Source organism: Peromyscus eremicus, chromosome 1, assembly GCF_949786415.1.
Source record: "Peromyscus eremicus chromosome 1, PerEre_H2_v1, whole genome shotgun sequence".
Classification (NCBI taxonomy): domain Eukaryota; kingdom Metazoa; phylum Chordata; class Mammalia; order Rodentia; family Cricetidae; genus Peromyscus; species Peromyscus eremicus.
In genome coordinates, this window is record NC_081416.1 from 60,357,936 (window position 1) to 60,374,291 (window position 16,356).

Genomic DNA, 16,356 nt, shown 5'->3' on the forward strand with positions numbered 1-16,356 from the left:
TTGCAAACCTCGAATTTGGTTTCACCTAGTCTGATTGGGATGAAACCTTGGATGAGGATGATGCACTACTTCCACTCGGGTGGCCCTGTCTCCTGGACTCCCAACTCAGTCACTGCTACTCACCAGTACCTTAGGCATACCCTACAGGCACACAGTGGACTTGAACATGCAAAGCTGAGCTCCTACTCTCCTCCCTAGGATCCTTCATCCCACGGAACACCCTTCTTGTCCCATCAGATACCACTAGTCCAGCTGTTTCAGATAGCCACGTCTGCATTGTCTCTACTGATCTCCAATCTGTGGAGCCAATGAAGAAATCCTACAGAGCATAAGCTGACTTCTTTCCCCTGCCTCATGGTTCAGGCCCTACTGCTTCCTTTCACCTGGACAGCTGCTACATCTCTCAGCTGGCCTCCTCCCTCTCCTGAGCACCCAGTGTCCGTGTCCACTCCTCCCAGTCTTTCTCCCCTCCTCCAACTGAACAAGACTCGAGCCGCCTTCTGGCCTCTTAATTTTCCAGTGTCCCTGGCTCTTGTCCACTTCCTTAGAGCTGCTCAAATGAGGCCTCTGTGATTGCAACCCCCCCCCCCCCCATGACTTCCTGCATCAGCTTTCGAGGTCTGCATGAACTGCCTGGTTCCTGCTCTGTCTGTCCTCACCTGAAGTACAGACTCCAGGAAGGCAGGACTTTCTGTATTGTTCCCTTTTCCTGCCACCCAGAGCAGAGCCTGGCGTGCAGTTGCTATTCAGTCGTCATGGGAACCGAAGATGAATGCACTCAGAGGGCCTGGCCCACGAGGCGTAGTGTGGCCCTTGGGGGGCTCTGAAGCGGAAGTCCAGGAGAGTAGCTTCTGCTCACATGAGCCTGGGCTATCTCACCTCAGGGCCAAGGCTGGGTGGGGATGGTCTCTAAGCAAGGAATGTCTCCACGAGGAGGAGGTGTTACAGAGAGAGAGGGTGCTAGACAGGTCTGCTTCCCTTTCCACCCTTCCCTTGTTGCTGGACCCTTTGTGAAATGGACAGGAGAGGCTTGGGATGGGGAAGATGCTAGGGAGCTCCCCAATCCGAGGGCCCAGCCTTTAGGGAGGACCCAGGGCCACTCCTCTTCTGGAGGCAGCTCCATGTGCTGTAGCTGCACGGGCTGGATATCTAGGCTGGCTTCCCCACCTGCCTCTTCATTCCCGTCAGACTATGCAGACTTACCAGATAAGACCTGTGTCCCTACTGAATGCAACTGCTCTGGCCTGGTGCACCCGGAGCAATGAAGAAATCCCTCCGCTCTGTTAAAGTCAAAAGGCCTGTCTAAATCCGCCAGGGTCAACGTATGGTAGAGTAGGCAAGGGTCATGGGCCGTGCTGAGTGCATCTCTGAACCAAAGGTGGATGACTAAATACAGAACTGCAGGGCCTGAACACATTGACCCCCTTCCTTCACTGGCTGGAGAATGCCAAAGGCAAGCCTGGTGCAAAGATGGCTTCAGTCAGCTTAGCAAGTGCAGAGGGTCTGGGGGCCTGAGACAGGCAGAGAGAAAGGGTATACTCCAGTATGGGGGTGGGTGGGGGACCTCAGGAGTTCTAGAAGCTGTGGTCCACCCTTGAGCTCTGTAAGTTAAAAGGAGATCAGAAGACACACACCTCCACCTCCACCTCTGAGCCTGCCAGGTTCTAGGAGCTAGCAACTTTAGGACTGGGTGCGTCCAGGTATTCACTCACACAGACTGTGGGACTCCTACACGTACCAGGTCCAGGAAAACCCAGGGACAGAGGCAGCTAGTGTTCCTTGCAGAGAACAGACTGCAGAGGGTGTCTGAGGGTCCCTGTCAGCCCTTTACCCTGTAGCTGCACAGGCTGGATATCTAGGCTGGCTTCCCCTACCTGCCTCCTCATTCCCCTCAGGCTATGCACCAGCTAGGGCCTGCATCCCTACTGAGTGCAGCTGCTCTGGCCTGGTTCTTGTGTCAGCCTCACACATGAGCACAGCTCACAGCTATGTCCTGCCTCTAGTCATGCTGACACACACTGTCCATTCACTTCAGCAGCCTAGTCATTTCATAGATGCCTGTATTGGCACCTGAGCACCCTGCAACACTATCTATGACAGGGCTAAGGGACCCAGCATAGTGTCGCAGAGGACACTTGACCTTGCCCATCCATGGTCCAGCCGTTATCTCTAGATAGCATCCCTAGAAAGCAAGTGACAACTCCAGGCCAGGTCCTGTCTGTTGAGCTACCAGAGGATAGTCTTAGACCCAGAGAAGTAGAGGGCAAGAGCTGGGGTTAGAATATCCAAGGTTAGGCAATGTGTGGATTGCTGACTGTGGAGGCAGGGTGTGCTCACACACTTGTAGCCATAACGCTGACCCTGAGTGGGGAGCCTTGACAGGGGTCAAGTGCCCAGCTTGGTGCCGGAACAGATGAGAATTGCAGCCCTGGACCTGGGAACTGGAACAGTTCATATATCCCTCTGCAAAGCACCTCAGTGTTCCTGTCCTTGCTTAGACATTACCTCTCAGAGAGGACATTCTCCTTAAACGCCTCTTCAGGCTGTGAACTCCTCGTGATTGAGAGATGGACCCTGACTCTCTCCAACAGCACCTAATTCAGTTGCTGACACCAAGCAGGCCATTAAGGAGTGAGTTAGTGAAGACCCAAAGGGCAAACACAATCCCAGCCTCTTCTCACTGTGAACTCCCCTCCCCCACCTTCCCGACAAGCTCACATAGATCCTGGACCCTTATGTCATTAGATACACGGTCCCAGGAGGGTGCTGCGTTATGAATATGCATGCTAGGTATTCTAGCCTAAAGAAAAGGGGCATCGCTCTGGGGAGGTGAGTAGGAAGTGGACCCTTAAAGAGAATGGAGTTTGCTGGTTCAGAGTCCAGAGAGGCTCCAAGGAGGAAAAGGGCTGACAGGGAAGAGGCTTGGGTTTAAGCTGGTGTCCAGGAGAGGGTCAGGGCCCAACCAGACAATAATGACATCTAGGTAATAAGAACCCCAGTTCTGCAAGAAGACAGGTTGGGGAGGGAGAGTGCCCAGGGCGGGGCTCGCCCCAATGGATGCTTCCGGTACTAGGATAGGCGCGGTCTTCTTTCCCCACGTGACCCTCATCCAGGAATTCTCTGGTCCCGGGAAAGTCAGCTGGCGCGTTCCCGTTCCCGATTCCAGAGCGGCAGCGCGCAAGCCTGGAGCGGCGCACGCCTGCGCCCGGGAGGTGTTGTAGGCGGTCCCCGGGTCGCCCCGCCCCGCGTCCGCGTCCCACGTGACCGGTCGAGGGGCAAACAAGCGATCAGCTGACTCCGCTGGACTGCGGCGTCATCCCGGCTATAAGCGCGCGACCTTTAGCAATCAGCTTCGCTCTCGCCGGGCCGCCGCTACCATGCAGACCTCCAGCGTCTTGCTGCTCGCCCTCGGCCTCCTGGCCGCATCCGCCTCTGCACTCATCAGGTGAGGACCCGGCCTGTATCCGGTGATGCCGTCCTCCAGAGTCCCGCGTGCTCCAGCGGGTGCTGGAATGCACCTGTTCGCTCAACGAGGCCTTCCTCAGGGCCCTGCAGACTATGGGGCCAGAGACTCAGCATATAGGGGTCTCCTGGACCCCCCTCCACTCCTGTGGTCGGACGGAGGGGACAGTAGAGTGGCCATAAATGAGTTTGGCTCTAACCTCCCCAGCGTGGGGGGCTTCCGAGGAGCAGAGCTTCTCCATGGGTGGGATTGTGGTGACTACCAACTCAGCTGTGGAAGTCAGAAGACCCAGTCGGCTCGTGTCCCCAAGAACCTGGGCAGGCCTTTCTTTTTGAGGGACCCTGTTTAACAGCCGTGCCCTGGTGTTTACTGCACAGAAGTTTACTCAAAGATGTTCCCTCTGGTCTTGGTGGTGAATCACTCCCTGAGTCGCACAAGTCCCAGAGAGAGGAGGTATGGAGTGGCCCAGTTCAAATACCTTGGGCTTGAGGTCTGCCCCAGTGGTGACCAGGCCCTTCGCAGGCCTGTGGACTCAGCCTTTGTGCTAGATGGGGCCTTTGTGGTGGCCTTTGTTTTCCCACTCCGTAGCGGAGTCTTGTTTGTGGCAGGTGGATGAAGCCATGGGCTGCTGGAGCAGAGCTGGCCCGGCCGGCTGGGCACCAGAGCTGGGTGGGAAGAAGTACAGCCTGTAGGCTGCTAGCTGGGAGTGGGTAGCCTCAGTGGAGCCATCGTAGGGAGTGGCCTAGGCTTGATCCTGCCCTGGCCTTGCCCTCCCTACCCTCAAGCTTCCCTTCTCTGGGAAGAGGTGGCATTGCAGTGGTGAAGGGAACTCCAAGCTCCCGGGGGACTGGGCACCAGAACCAAAGCCACTCTTAACCATCCTTGGTACCTTTGGCTGTTGGCATGTTTCCTGACCCCTGCAGCCTGTGTGCCCCTCACACACTCCCAGGCCAGAAGCCTGGCTCTTCCAGCCCACCACTCTTAGGCAAGACTCCTATCTTTCAAGAGTACTCATTCCCTCAGCGTGCCAGGAAAGGCCAGCTGTGACCTTGAATACAAATCCCTGGGCAGGGAAATTTGGTCAAGTGATTACAGACTCAGGCCAGCTCTCCTTGGGAGCAGGAGCAAACTGGGGGTGGAGAGGTGGCCTGGATGACAGGGCAGTGACTCCTTGCTCTGCTGTCTAATGGGAAAATTCCCCATTTAGTGGGCTGCGTGGAGCATGTGTGGACCATGAGTCTTGTGTGTTGGTAGGACATGTAGGTGTACCTGGGTTAGAGTGCTGGGTTTTGTGAAGGGTGACAGGGCTGGCTAGCAAGCATCTGCATGGTTAGGGGAAAAACCTTCAGGGAGGTCAGGGTGATGCTGTCACTGCAAGCCTAGGGTGGGGGGCACATCTTTGTAGAGTCCACGTGGCAACAGATGCGGCTAAGGGCCACCAGGTTCGGTGGTTTAGTCCTGGAGTCCTGTGTGCATCTTGCTCTGGATGCACCTGTGCCAGTGCCTTCTCCTCCTGCAGGGTTGGGTTCCTCAGGACATAGGGCACAAGTGACTGGCTACAGCCTAGTGCAACCCACTAGCCACTAACCCGGGCAAGACTAGAGTAGGCTGACAGAGAGGGCTGGGGACCAGTATGTGTTGTTGGTTTTGCCTCTGGAGTGAGGAGCACCTGACGGCGGCGGTGTGGTTGGTGAAGGGAAGGGGTGGGCACACTAGCCTGCACTTGGATGTGAGGAGTGAGGCAGGCTGGAGCCTTCTGTGACTGACTGTGAACGGAGGAGTCTGGTGGTGATGGGGTGCCCCTTAGCTGGCTTGGTGGGCCGCTAGGCCTATGGCTTTGGGGCAGGAGTTTATTATATGTTGTGGCCAGTTTGAGGTATACGGTGCCATCTGAGTGGACCTGGTTTTCAGAAGCACTGGGCGCATGCTGCCTGGGAGTCCTTCTGTACTAAGAGGAGGGAGGTGGGAGGACAGCGGTCAAAGCTGTGTCCTAACATACCTCTATCCCATCTTTACAGAATCCCTCTGCACAAGTTCTCATCTATCCGTCGGACCATGACGGAGGTGGGCGGCTCTGTGGAAGACCTGATCCTTAAGGGTCCCATAACCAAGTACTCCATGCAGTCAACTGCCAAGACCAAGGAGCCAGTGTCAGAGATACTTAGAAACTACCTGGATGTGAGTGGGGTTGTGTTTGGGGGGGCTTGCTTTGAAGGGTGAATGTGGGAGGGGCTAGCTTCCTGGGGTCAGTAGCCGGCAGTTCTTCATGGGGCAGAAGTCAGTCGGGTGGGCTTCCAGGTTCAGCCACTTCCTTACTTAGCAGCTCCTCATTCCTGCCATCCTACAATCCTCGCTCCTCCTGCCTTGACAGGGGCCTGCTCAGGCTAAAGGATGGAGTAGGGTGGCCTTGCTTGGTACTTGCAGAAGGTTCTTCCTGGGTCTTGAGGGTTTTCCTTTGTTTTGTTTGTGGTACTAGGATTGAGCCTGGGACCCCGTGCAGGATGGGCAAGTGCTTGATCACTGAGCACACCGCCAGTCATGCCCTCCCCAACCCCACATTAAGTCTTGGACACTGACTTCGCAGTTCAGAGCTGGCTTGCTAGCTCAGAACTGCTGCTGGTGTCCAGTCTCATTCTCAGGACTATCCCATGGTGTGTAGAGCAGCCTGGAATCAAACCCAGTCTGGCCTGAGCCTGCCCTAGGGCTGAGATGTGGGAGCCTCGGGGAACAGTTCCTGGACCTATTTAGGTATAACTTGCTGGAGCCTCTGTGTGCGTGGTCCCATGCAAGGCTAGACTGATCCCCTGGGCCCAGTACCATCACTTTGTCCATGCCCCCCCCAGGACCAACTGCCTCTTTGCTTTTTTAGGCCCCACCCCCTTTCTGGGGATTGAACTGATTAGGGCCTTGTGCATGGTAGGCAGTTGCTCTACCCCTGTGCTCTGTACTCACTTTCTACTTTTTATTTTGAGATAATTGCCCAAGCTAGCCTTGAACTTGGAATCCTCCTATCTTGACCTTCTGAGTAGTTGGGATTACAGGTCTGGCTCAGCAGCCCACCACTGTCTTTGAAGGGGAAACAGGCTCAGAGAGAAAACATTCTGGAAGTCACATAGTGAGCTGGTCCCAGCTCTGGGGAAGGTTCTAGGCTAGAGCCTGACATCTCTTGTGCCCCTGCCTCCAAGTCTTATAAGCCCAGGATGGCTGTACAACCCTGGGCTTTGTGCCCACTGGGCTGAAATGGCAGTGCCCTCCCTCTGTCTTGTCTTACTCAAGCTGTGGCAGTGACAGGAAGCATGAAACCCAGGCTCATGACTGGCTGAAGAAGATGGAAGGTCTGCCTGTCTGAGTGCAGCTGGCTACTTCCTACACACACACACACACACACACACACACACACACACACACACAATTTGCTGAGTAACGCTCTTTCCCCTCCCTAGTCATTTCTCTTGGGTTTTCTGATGCTAGCTGGAGTTAAATGAGATTGGACCCTGGGTCTTGTATCCACCAGTGGTTCAGGCTCCTTCCTGGGTAGACTGAATATGGGTGACCCATAGCCACTAGTTAACAACTAAGTTTCCCCTCAGAGGGATTTGGGAACCCGTGTGTCTGCCTAGCCCCTGGAGTTGGCAGCCCTGGTGGTCCCTGCTGTCTCTGTGAATAAATGGGAAACCAAGGCCACCCTTCTCGACTAGGAAGCAGTGACCAAGTTGGGGGCAGTACCACTGCCTCCAGGGGTGGGCCATCTTATCACTGATTCCACAGGACAGTCTCCAGACTAAGGCCTGTGGAGCAGATACAGGGCAGGAACGAAGGCCCTCAGAGTCAGGTGTGATACTGTGATACAGGGGCCTTCCGGGCTGGCCTTCTCCATCACTGGGCTTGCGGAGGGCCAGGCCTGCCTGACCACTGGTGTCACCTTCCACTTGTCTAGTTCTTCCCCAGCCCCATAGTACATTTGCTGAAGGGGCCCAGAGTCCTGGAGTGTTCAGTACTGGGGTCTCAGGCCCACCCTGCTAGAATCTAGTCTTTGGAAACCTCCCTACCCCTTCAGGGTTCAGTAGGTGGAGATAGATGTGCTAGCTGAGGCCTGGACCCCAGGGCACTCCTTCCCTCAGCCTGGGCCCTTTAGGCTTGGTTTCCTAGACAGCCAGAAGCCCTCTCGGATACCTCCTCTCACCCTGATGAACCTCGTTCTTCTCCTAGGCCCAGTACTATGGTGAGATCGGCATCGGGACCCCCCCACAGTGTTTCACAGTCGTTTTTGACACCGGCTCCTCTAACCTGTGGGTCCCCTCCATTCACTGCAAGCTGCTGGACATAGCCTGCTGTGAGTCTCCCGCTGCCCTCTCTCCCAGCACCTCTGCCAAGGATCTAGAGGAGAGACGAGGGGCGCCGGGTTAAGGTGCCTGGCTCGGCTGTATTACGCTCTCAGCCACGCTCAGTGGCCTTTGGAACAGTCAGGGCGACAGAGGCCCTGTTGTGGGGGCCCCTGAACAACTGGTATTGACTTCCCTCTCTCTGGAGAGCTGGGGCTCCAGCCTCATCTCTTGATCCGAAAGGTTGAAGTCCAACCTTTCTGGGAGGCTATGGGAGGTGGGTTGGGCTTGAGATTCGTGGATACCCAGATTGAGACCACCTCCTGGACAAGGATTGCCCACATATCCACCACATCCAACCGGCCCTGCTCTTCTGCTCTGCCCTGAGGTAACTTGTCAGCTGCAGCCTTTGTCATTGAGGCTGGGAATCTTGCTGGTCAAGGATGGAGCCATCTGAGGGCTGGGCCACATGTAAGGCCAAGATCAAGGGGTCCTCAGTGTGTGGGCATAGGTCATGGCCAGAGGCCAACTTAGAGAAGTAGCCTGGGCTCCTCCCACAGCATCCCAGGGAGGCCAGAGACTAACGGCCCTGCTCTCCTGCAGGGATTCACCATAAGTACAACAGCGGCAAGTCCAGCACCTTTGTGAAAAACGGCACATCCTTTGACATCCACTACGGCTCAGGTAGCCTCTCTGGGTACCTGAGTCAGGACACTGTGTCGGTGAGTCCCTGCGGCCTGTCCTGGAGCTCAGAGGCCCTGCTGTGGCAAGGGGTTCATCTTGTGAGCACCTGCAGCTGAGGAGAGAGGGCAGGGTAGCTCCACCCATCTGCCAGGGCTGCTGAATTTGGATGACTGTGGCAGTGTTGAGTGATAGGAAACAGAGACAGACCCGCTAGATTAGGATGCCACTTGAACAAGGCCCTGGGGCAGGAGAGCCCAGCATGCTTGATGCTAAGAAAGCAAATGGGAAGGACATGGGAGTGGGCAGCCTTATTGTGTGCGAACTGGAGGGACGGCCAGGAGCTCCCAGGGTTGGCAGAGTGAGTGGAGAAGCAAAGCTGGGGTGTGCAGTGTTGACTAGTCAGGACTACCACCCTGAGCAGCTGCTGAAGCCATAAGCGGATCTGCTGCTTGCTGGCTGGTGTTGGGGACACTGGCTGAGGAGGACTGTGCTGGATGCTTTAGATTTGAAGTGCCAGCTGGGTGTCTTTTTGTTTTTGTTTTGTTTTTCGAGACAGGGTTTCTCTGTGTAGCCCGGGCTGTCCTAGAACTTGCTCTGTAGACCAGGCTGGCCTCAGATTCAGAGAGATCCACCTGCCTCTGCCTCCTGAGTTCTGGGATTAAAGGCGTGTCCCACCACCGCCCAGCTGCCACCAGAGTGTCTTAAGACCTTGAGGAATGCTGGGCAGTGGTGGCGCACGCGGGAGGCAGAGGCAGGCGGATCTCTGTTGTGAGTTCGAGGCCAGCCTGGTCTCCAAAGTGAGTTCCAGGAAAGGTGCAAAGCTACACAGAGAAACCCTGTCTCGAAAAACAAATACAAAAAAAAAAAAAAAAAAAAAAAAAAAAACTTGAGGAAGGTCTGGGCCAAGGGGCCAGGCCTGGGGATAGAAAGGGTCCCTGAAGCTTTTTGAGGCTGAGATGGCATGGAAACCCCTGTCTATGCTGGCACGAATGCCGTAAAGGAGCCAGGAGAGAGAGTGTGTTTGGGATGGGCTCTTTATCTGTCTATAGGGGGAACTTACGGGCTGAGCCTTCTTCCCCAAGGAGAGGCCATTCACCACCCCTGAGTTAGCATCAGGACAGCAGGGTTGTAGGGGTCCGAGGGCAGGAAGCTGCAAATCCCATCAACTGGGCCCTGTTGGTTGGGGCTGGGAGTCCAGCCAGCATCCTGTTCATCTGGTCTTTGTCTGGAGAGTGACACCTTGTACCTATGAGATCAGAGCTCTGCCCTTTCCTTGTCTGTGGAGGGCTCCTTGTGATATTTCTCAGGGGCCCCTCGATACACAGGATGTTTTTAACTACCCGCATTACATCCTTCTGACATGTCCTCCGCAGCAGCTCCTTCCACTTCCTGCTCTGGTTCTGTCTGCAGCTTCAGCTTGGTAGGCAGGCAGATGGTGGGCAGAGTGAGTATGGCTTCAGGGTGGCAGTTGCTGTGGCTTACCCAGCTGCTCAGGCTTCAGGCTCAGTGGCTTGTCCCCATGTCCGAGGGCAAGAACAACACTGTCCTGGTTGATATAGATATGGAGGGGTGTAGGTGATGGGAGCTGAGGCTGTAGCATCTCTCTCTCTCTGCTCCCTCTTCTCATCTCTGGTTAACACAGGGTCCTCATAAGTCCCTCAGAGAGGGACTTTTTTTTTTTTTGACACCATCTCCTTGTTTCCAGCTGTGTGGCTATGTTCAGCACTTCTATCCACCCTCTCTGTTTTTTTGGTTGTCTTGAAAGGGAATGTCAGCTGTGACATATGTATTCTGGCCTGCAGGTGCCATGTAACTCCCCACAATCGGGAGGTATCAAGGTGGAGAAACAGATCTTTGGAGAAGCCACCAAGCAGCCTGGAATCACATTCATCGCAGCCAAGTTTGATGGCATCTTGGGCATGGCATACCCTTGTATCTCTGTCAACCGTGTGATTCCAGTCTTTGACAACCTGATGCAACAGAAGCTGGTGGACAAGAACATCTTCTCCTTCTACCTGAACAGGTGCAGCAGGAGAGGCGTGGCTCGCACCTTCCCCCGGGCTCAGCTCCAGGGGGAGGGATATGGCTGGGATGTCTGGCAGGCAGGAGTTACTAGTATCTGCCTGGGAAAGAAAGCCATATGCCAGGGGCTTCAGCTAGGAGGTCTTGGCTGTTGGGGTTTCCCTCCTGTGATCAGGGTTGTTAGGGTTCTGGGACTGTTGAGAGCAGATGTGGTTCCTGCTTGGGCTGCTGGTGGCTAGGAGAGACATGGGTATGAGTCCTGATCTGTGACACAACTCTGGAGCCTTCCATAGTCCGAAGTCACTGGCGGAGGGGGGTGGGGGGTGGAGTGGAATGAGAGCCCTGGTTATACACTGAGAGTCGTAGACCTTCCTGTTCGCAGAGATCCTCCCCACCGTACAAATGACACCCACCTACGTACACACATACACACACGACCTTGCAAGGAGCCGCCAGCATCGGTGTCTTGCCTCCTGCAGGCCTGTCCAACCGTAGCTTTCAAACAAGATGGACAGCTGAGTATATGGGGCTCCTCACTTACTGGGTTCAGCTCCTGGGTGTGGGCTGGGTGTAAGTAGCTGGCCTCCTACTCTGAGCTGCTGCTGACCACACCCTCCTTTCTGGGCTCATTTACTTGCATGCCTCAGCAAGGGTAGCCTCCAAATGCCCATTCCATGCTGTTGCCAGGCCTGACCCCCTAGCTTTTGACTGTGGGTCACTGGCCCTGTGCCAGCCCAGAATCTTCTAGTTTTGCTTTTCCCTGTCTACTTTTGTCCCTTGCTCAGCTCTGGGCAAAGTGGCTTCCTAGAGGCAGGGGCATGGTTGAATGGACAGTGTTAGTAGACCCATGGGCTCTGCTTTCTAGAGCAGGAGGATGCCCAGAACTTGGCCAGGCTGGGCCTAGTGGCACATACCTTTAATCCCAACATTCAAGAGGCAGGGGCAGGAGGATCTCTGTGAGTTTGAGGACAGCCAGTACTACATATAGAGACACTGTCTGAAAAAGTTGGCCAGGTCGCAGACTGGAGACCTCTGTTTTACTTATCAATAGTAGTCTTTTCCCAGGCCCATGGTGCATTAGGGCCTAGTGGTCTTCAAATACCACCTGCCTGTAAGTCCCAAGGCTTGGTTCTAGGATCTCAAGATAACCTCTCTTGCCAGAATCTGTTTTCTAGGAGGAGTGCCCCTCCCACCCCCACCCCAGGCTCAGCAAGTAGGAAAGGATGTGGTAGCTACAGCTTAGGCCCCAGGACACTTACTCTGCCAGCCAGGTCTCAGGCTGATGACCCACAGGTGTGGCTGCTGAGCAAGCAGGTGTGAAACCAGCAAAGTGAGGGACTGTGGCTGTGTGACCAGGTGTGTGGGTGGGACTTGGGTGAGGAGGGAAGAGGCAGGGCCAGTACCCATCATCTTTCCATCTGGGCTTTCAGAGGTGATGACAAGCCAAAGCCAGGCAGGGTGGAGTCTGGGGTAGGAGAACAGGATGAGTCTCAGGGCTCCTGAATATAACACTGGCCAGGAGGAAGGTGCAGAGCCCGGTTAGGAAGGCCTGGCAGGATGGCAGATCCTGAAATGAAAATGTTCTCTCAGGTTTAGGTGGTTGTGCCCCAGGATGATGCCTGGCCAGGCATGACATTCACATTCCCCTGTCCCTCGGGTTAGAGGTGACAAGCTTAGACTTACTGTTTAAGAACATTCAGCCTTGTAGCTATATACCACACTCCCTTACTGCTTGAGGATATTGTGGTAGGCATTCCCAGTGAGACTAGAGGTGGGGGAATTGAGAGAAGGCTTTGGAGGAGAAGCTGAGCGTGGGTACAGAGCATTCCTAGATAGCAAGTGCTACAGCTGTGGATGGAGCCAGCTTAGCCTCTCAGGGCTGTGGCCCCGGCTTCCTCCTAGAAGCCTCCCGTGAGTTTTGCCAGGCAGAGAGCATCCCTGTCCTTCAGCTCCAGCCTGACTCTAGTCTTGGCTTTGGCCACCAATGGCTGAGCCTCCCAGCCCCCCCCCCCCCCCCCCAGCCAGCAGTCCTGCAGAGAAGGACCAGCTGTACCCAGCAGCTTATGTGAGACTAGGTTGGAAGCCCCTCCCTGGGGTAAAAGGCTCTGCCTTTCTCTTTTCTCTGGGTCTTCCCATCCCTGTGGGATCAAGGATGCTCAGCAGGGCAGCAGATCTAGAAATAGGAATTTTGCTTAGGATCTCAGCTTTAGGCTGGCTGTACTCTAGGCTTATCCCTGGCCAGGCAGGGCATCATGAATGTGTCATGTTGGAAATATAGATGGACATGTTTGTGTCCACAGTGTTAGAATTTATTGAATAACTATAAATTCACAAGCTAAATAAGTTTTATTGCAGTTTGCCAGGTAATCCCAATTTTGCTTGATGGCCAGCCACTGGCATCACAGGTTTTTACTTCAATGTTTTCATTGTTGTGTGTCTGTGTGGGAGTATGTGCACATGAGTGGAGGCCAGAAGAGGGTGTTGGGATTCCCAGGAGCTGGAGTTATAGCTGTTTGTGAACTTTCTGACTTGGGTGCTAGGAACTAAAATCAGCCCTTTGCGAGAGCAGCAAGCTCTCTTAACCACGGAGCCATCTCTCCAGCCACTTTGATTCAGATCTTAATTACAGACACTAACAGGCCACACGTTACCCTCACACAATGCTTCTATATGTTCACGTTCCAAAATAGCTAAGAAAGTGTTGCAGAGGCTGCAGAGCCCGGGAGAGGCTGTAGATAGAGAGCTGATACAAACACCAGAAAGAATGTAGGGAACCACATAAGAAGTCTTTGGACTCAACGTGAGTTGTAGGTTTTGGCGGCAGGCCCTTTTCAGGGTCACTTTGGAAGTACACTGAGTTCAGAGGCAAGAGAATCTATTTGAGCCTACAGCCTGGGGATAGAATCAAGGGTCCTTTGCCATGATAGTATTCCTGCACCAGGCTCATGCTGAGTGACTGGTCAGTATGCCTGCTGCATTTCAGCCTTGGGTTGTCTCTTTGGAGTCCCAGGTAAGGGGTTTTCATCTGGTGTGACTGATAAGCTGGAGTCTGTTTGAGCTGGGATCTGATAGTTGCAGTTGTCATTTATCAGTTTGTTTCTCCTGGTGTGCTGACAGATGGTGGGGATTTGCTGGTGTCAATAAGATGTAGAGTCACTCCTGCTGCTTACACTCAGAGTGGAATAACTTGGGCTAAGGATGTTGCTTTATATGTGGAGTAACTCAAGTCTAGGCAAAGTTGCCATTCTGGACAATATAGTGACCCAGAGCAGGTCCAGCTGTATTCAGCAGCTCCCCAGGTCCATCCCCCAGGAAGGCCTCCCTGGTTGCCCCACGTAACTCCTTCCTTCTGATCTCTGGCCCTCTGATGACCCTCCTATGCTAGTGGGTGGAGTCTGACTACTTCCTCTCTTCCTAGGGACCCCAACAAGCAACCTGGAGGGGAGCTGATGCTTGGCGGCATTGACTCCAAGTACTACGAGGGGGAGCTGTCCTACCTGAATGTCACCCGCATGGCCTACTGGCAGGTGCACATGGACCAGTGAGTCATGGGTGTGGCTGGGGGTGGGGTGGGAGTGTTATGTAGGTGTGGCATGTGGGAAGCCTGGGGCCCTACCAGCCATTTGTGGCTACTTTGCCATTTGAGTCTTTTCATTTTGCAATCCTGGACCGTTCAGGGTTCTGTATGAGTTGGTTGGTCCTGATGAAAAAGAAGTATGTGTCTCCAGGACCATATCTAGACAAGCTATGCCCCAGACTCACCTGTGACAGGGTGAGGTAATGGAGACACTCTTGCCCCATAGGTTGGATGTGGCCAATGGCCTGACCCTGTGCAAGGGAGGCTGTGAGGCTATTGTGGACACAGGGACGTCTCTTCTGGTGGGGCCTGTGGAAGAAGTGAAGGAGCTGCAGAAAGCCATTGGAGCAGTACCTCTTATCCAGGGCGAGGTAAGCCACAGGCCTGTGTGGGCTGGCCAGCAGGCAGAGGGGGTTCCGGAGGCCATACCCTCAATGCCATGTTCTCTTTGTGTCTCCCAGTACATGATCCCTTGTGAGAAGGTATCCAGCCTGCCCTCTGTCACCCTGAAGCTAGGAGGCAAGAACTATGAACTATCCCCAGAAAAGTATATACTCAAGGTGAGTGGGTGCGGGCAGTGGCAGTGTGAATCTGGGACACCTTGGGTGAGATGGGAACCTTGTGATCATGTGACCGTTCTGGCCTTGCAGGTGTCGCAGGGTGGAAAGACAATCTGCCTGAGTGGCTTCATGGGGATGGACATACCCCCTCCCAGTGGGCCGCTCTGGATCCTGGGCGATGTCTTCATCGGCACCTACTACACTGTGTTTGACAGAGACAACAATAGGGTCGGCTTCGCCAAGGCTGCCACACTCTAGCCTGCCCCTTGCCCACCAGCAGGGAAATGGATCAGAGTCCAGTAGAGGAAGCCAGCCAGCCCCACCCTTCCACCTGCCCCACTCATACACATTCACACTCGCCTGGCATTGCTGGGCCCTTGGGAGGCCTGACTGGAGCTGGTCCAGCTGTTCTGTTCTGTGGTTCTGTCCCTGGGTTCAGATTGCTGCCCTCTGCCTGTCTGAAGGAGGCCAAGGACCACCCAGTACAAGGGCTGCCTTGAAAGGCCCCTACTGGTTTGGTAGCTTTCCTTGTCCTGCTGCCCTTTGCTGCGGGGGCAGCGTTCCAAAGCAGGCCAATAGTTCTTGGGATCCCTCCTAGAAACCTTACCTAGGTCCCTCACCCAGCCTAGGGATGGCACCGGGCTCCACTGCCCCACTGTTTGTATCCTGGCCTGATAGAGGCCTGAAGATGAACCGGAAGGAAAGCCGTGAACCTAGGGTGTCACCTGGGGCCTGACCTCACCCACCCGGGAAAGCAGGCCTTAGCCTGGGGCAGAGGCAGGATGGCTGACTGGTTTTGGCTGGCCTCTGCCGCCTTCATCCTGGGCCATGTGGCTGGGAGCCAAAGCTGGTATACAAATACAGTTGTTTTGGACCTCTTTCTCTGTGTCCGTGTGCTTCGTACTGCTTCCGAATTGGGGTCTGGGGATGTGCTTCTGAGGGCTCATTCGATCACTCAGGGTCAAGCTGGCTGGGGTGGGGCTGGAGCCCAGGTTTGGCTTTCAGGGTCAGGCAAGCCCACAGAGAGGACTCTCAAGGCTCTGGCTTGCTGTCTGGCCTTGTGGGCAAGATGAGTCTGGGCTGGAACTGGCAGTTTCTGGGACCTCAGGCAGTAGTCAGCAGCCGGATGTGGCCTTGGCCGGAGACTGGTGCAGGCCTAGAATTCTGGGGTAGGGCCTGTGTTGAATCATTTTCAGAGGTGGCCAGGCCAACACCTACTATACTTTGCCAGGAAACTACCCTGTCCCCAGAGGAAATGGAATGAGCCCCATTGGGTATCTAGGCCTTCATACATTCCCTTCTCAACAGTCAGTCCTTCAGCTGTTGCTGGGTGCTGCGGGCAGCCTCCCTCCTGTCTGGGCCTCTGCTTTTCGAGTCAAGCTAGTGCTGGAGTCTGCATGCCTGGGGTCTTAGGGTTCATAGATCAGAACTCCTTGGTCATGAGCCGCAGTCACTGTACAAGCATTGGTGTGAGGGGTGGGTCTCAGAGGAGGAAAGGGGTGAGCACGGGTTGAAATACAGCAGTGGAGGCAGCCAGCAGAGTGTCAGATAGAGAGTAGGAATTCCCGAGTCCTTTCTGGTCGGGCGGGGATTCCTTTTGGAACCAGTAAGTCTGGTCTTGGAGCCCCTTCCCCACACCAGCAGGTGCAGGATACAGGTGATATTGTCCCCCTTTGGGGTTTTCCTGGCACCCTACACCTGCTGGTCAGTGGCTGTCATTGTCTCAGT

At 54.8% G+C, this 16,356-nt stretch overlaps 1 protein-coding gene across 1 annotated transcript; it reads left to right on the top strand.

The window, feature by feature from the left end:
• The first annotated feature begins 3,262 nt into the window (after positions 1-3,262).
• On the top strand, positions 3,263-15,508 carry Ctsd (cathepsin D). Its single transcript, XM_059264293.1, has 9 exons — positions 3,263-3,445; positions 5,482-5,641; positions 7,673-7,796; positions 8,389-8,507; positions 10,272-10,492; positions 13,910-14,032; positions 14,295-14,439; positions 14,530-14,628; positions 14,719-15,508. Exons 1-9 carry the CDS (start codon positions 3,378-3,380, stop codon positions 14,884-14,886), a joined length of 1,227 nt encoding a protein of 408 aa, XP_059120276.1. The 5' UTR covers positions 3,263-3,377; the 3' UTR covers positions 14,887-15,508.
• The last annotated feature ends 848 nt before the right edge of the window (positions 15,509-16,356 follow it).

What these genes read in the sequence shown, in the direction of transcription:
- Ctsd (XM_059264293.1), top strand. Translation starts at nt 3,378, where the DNA reads ATGCAGACCTCCAGCGTCTTGCTGCTCGCCCTCGGCCTCCTGGCCGCA. An exon ending in TACTTAGAAACTACCTGGAT is followed by an intron (nt 5,642 to 7,672) that starts GTGAGTGGGGTT and finishes TTCTTCTCCTAG; the next exon opens with GCCCAGTACTATGGTGAGAT. An exon ending in TTCTCCTTCTACCTGAACAG is followed by an intron (nt 10,493 to 13,909) that starts GTGCAGCAGGAG and finishes CTCTCTTCCTAG; the next exon opens with GGACCCCAACAAGCAACCTG.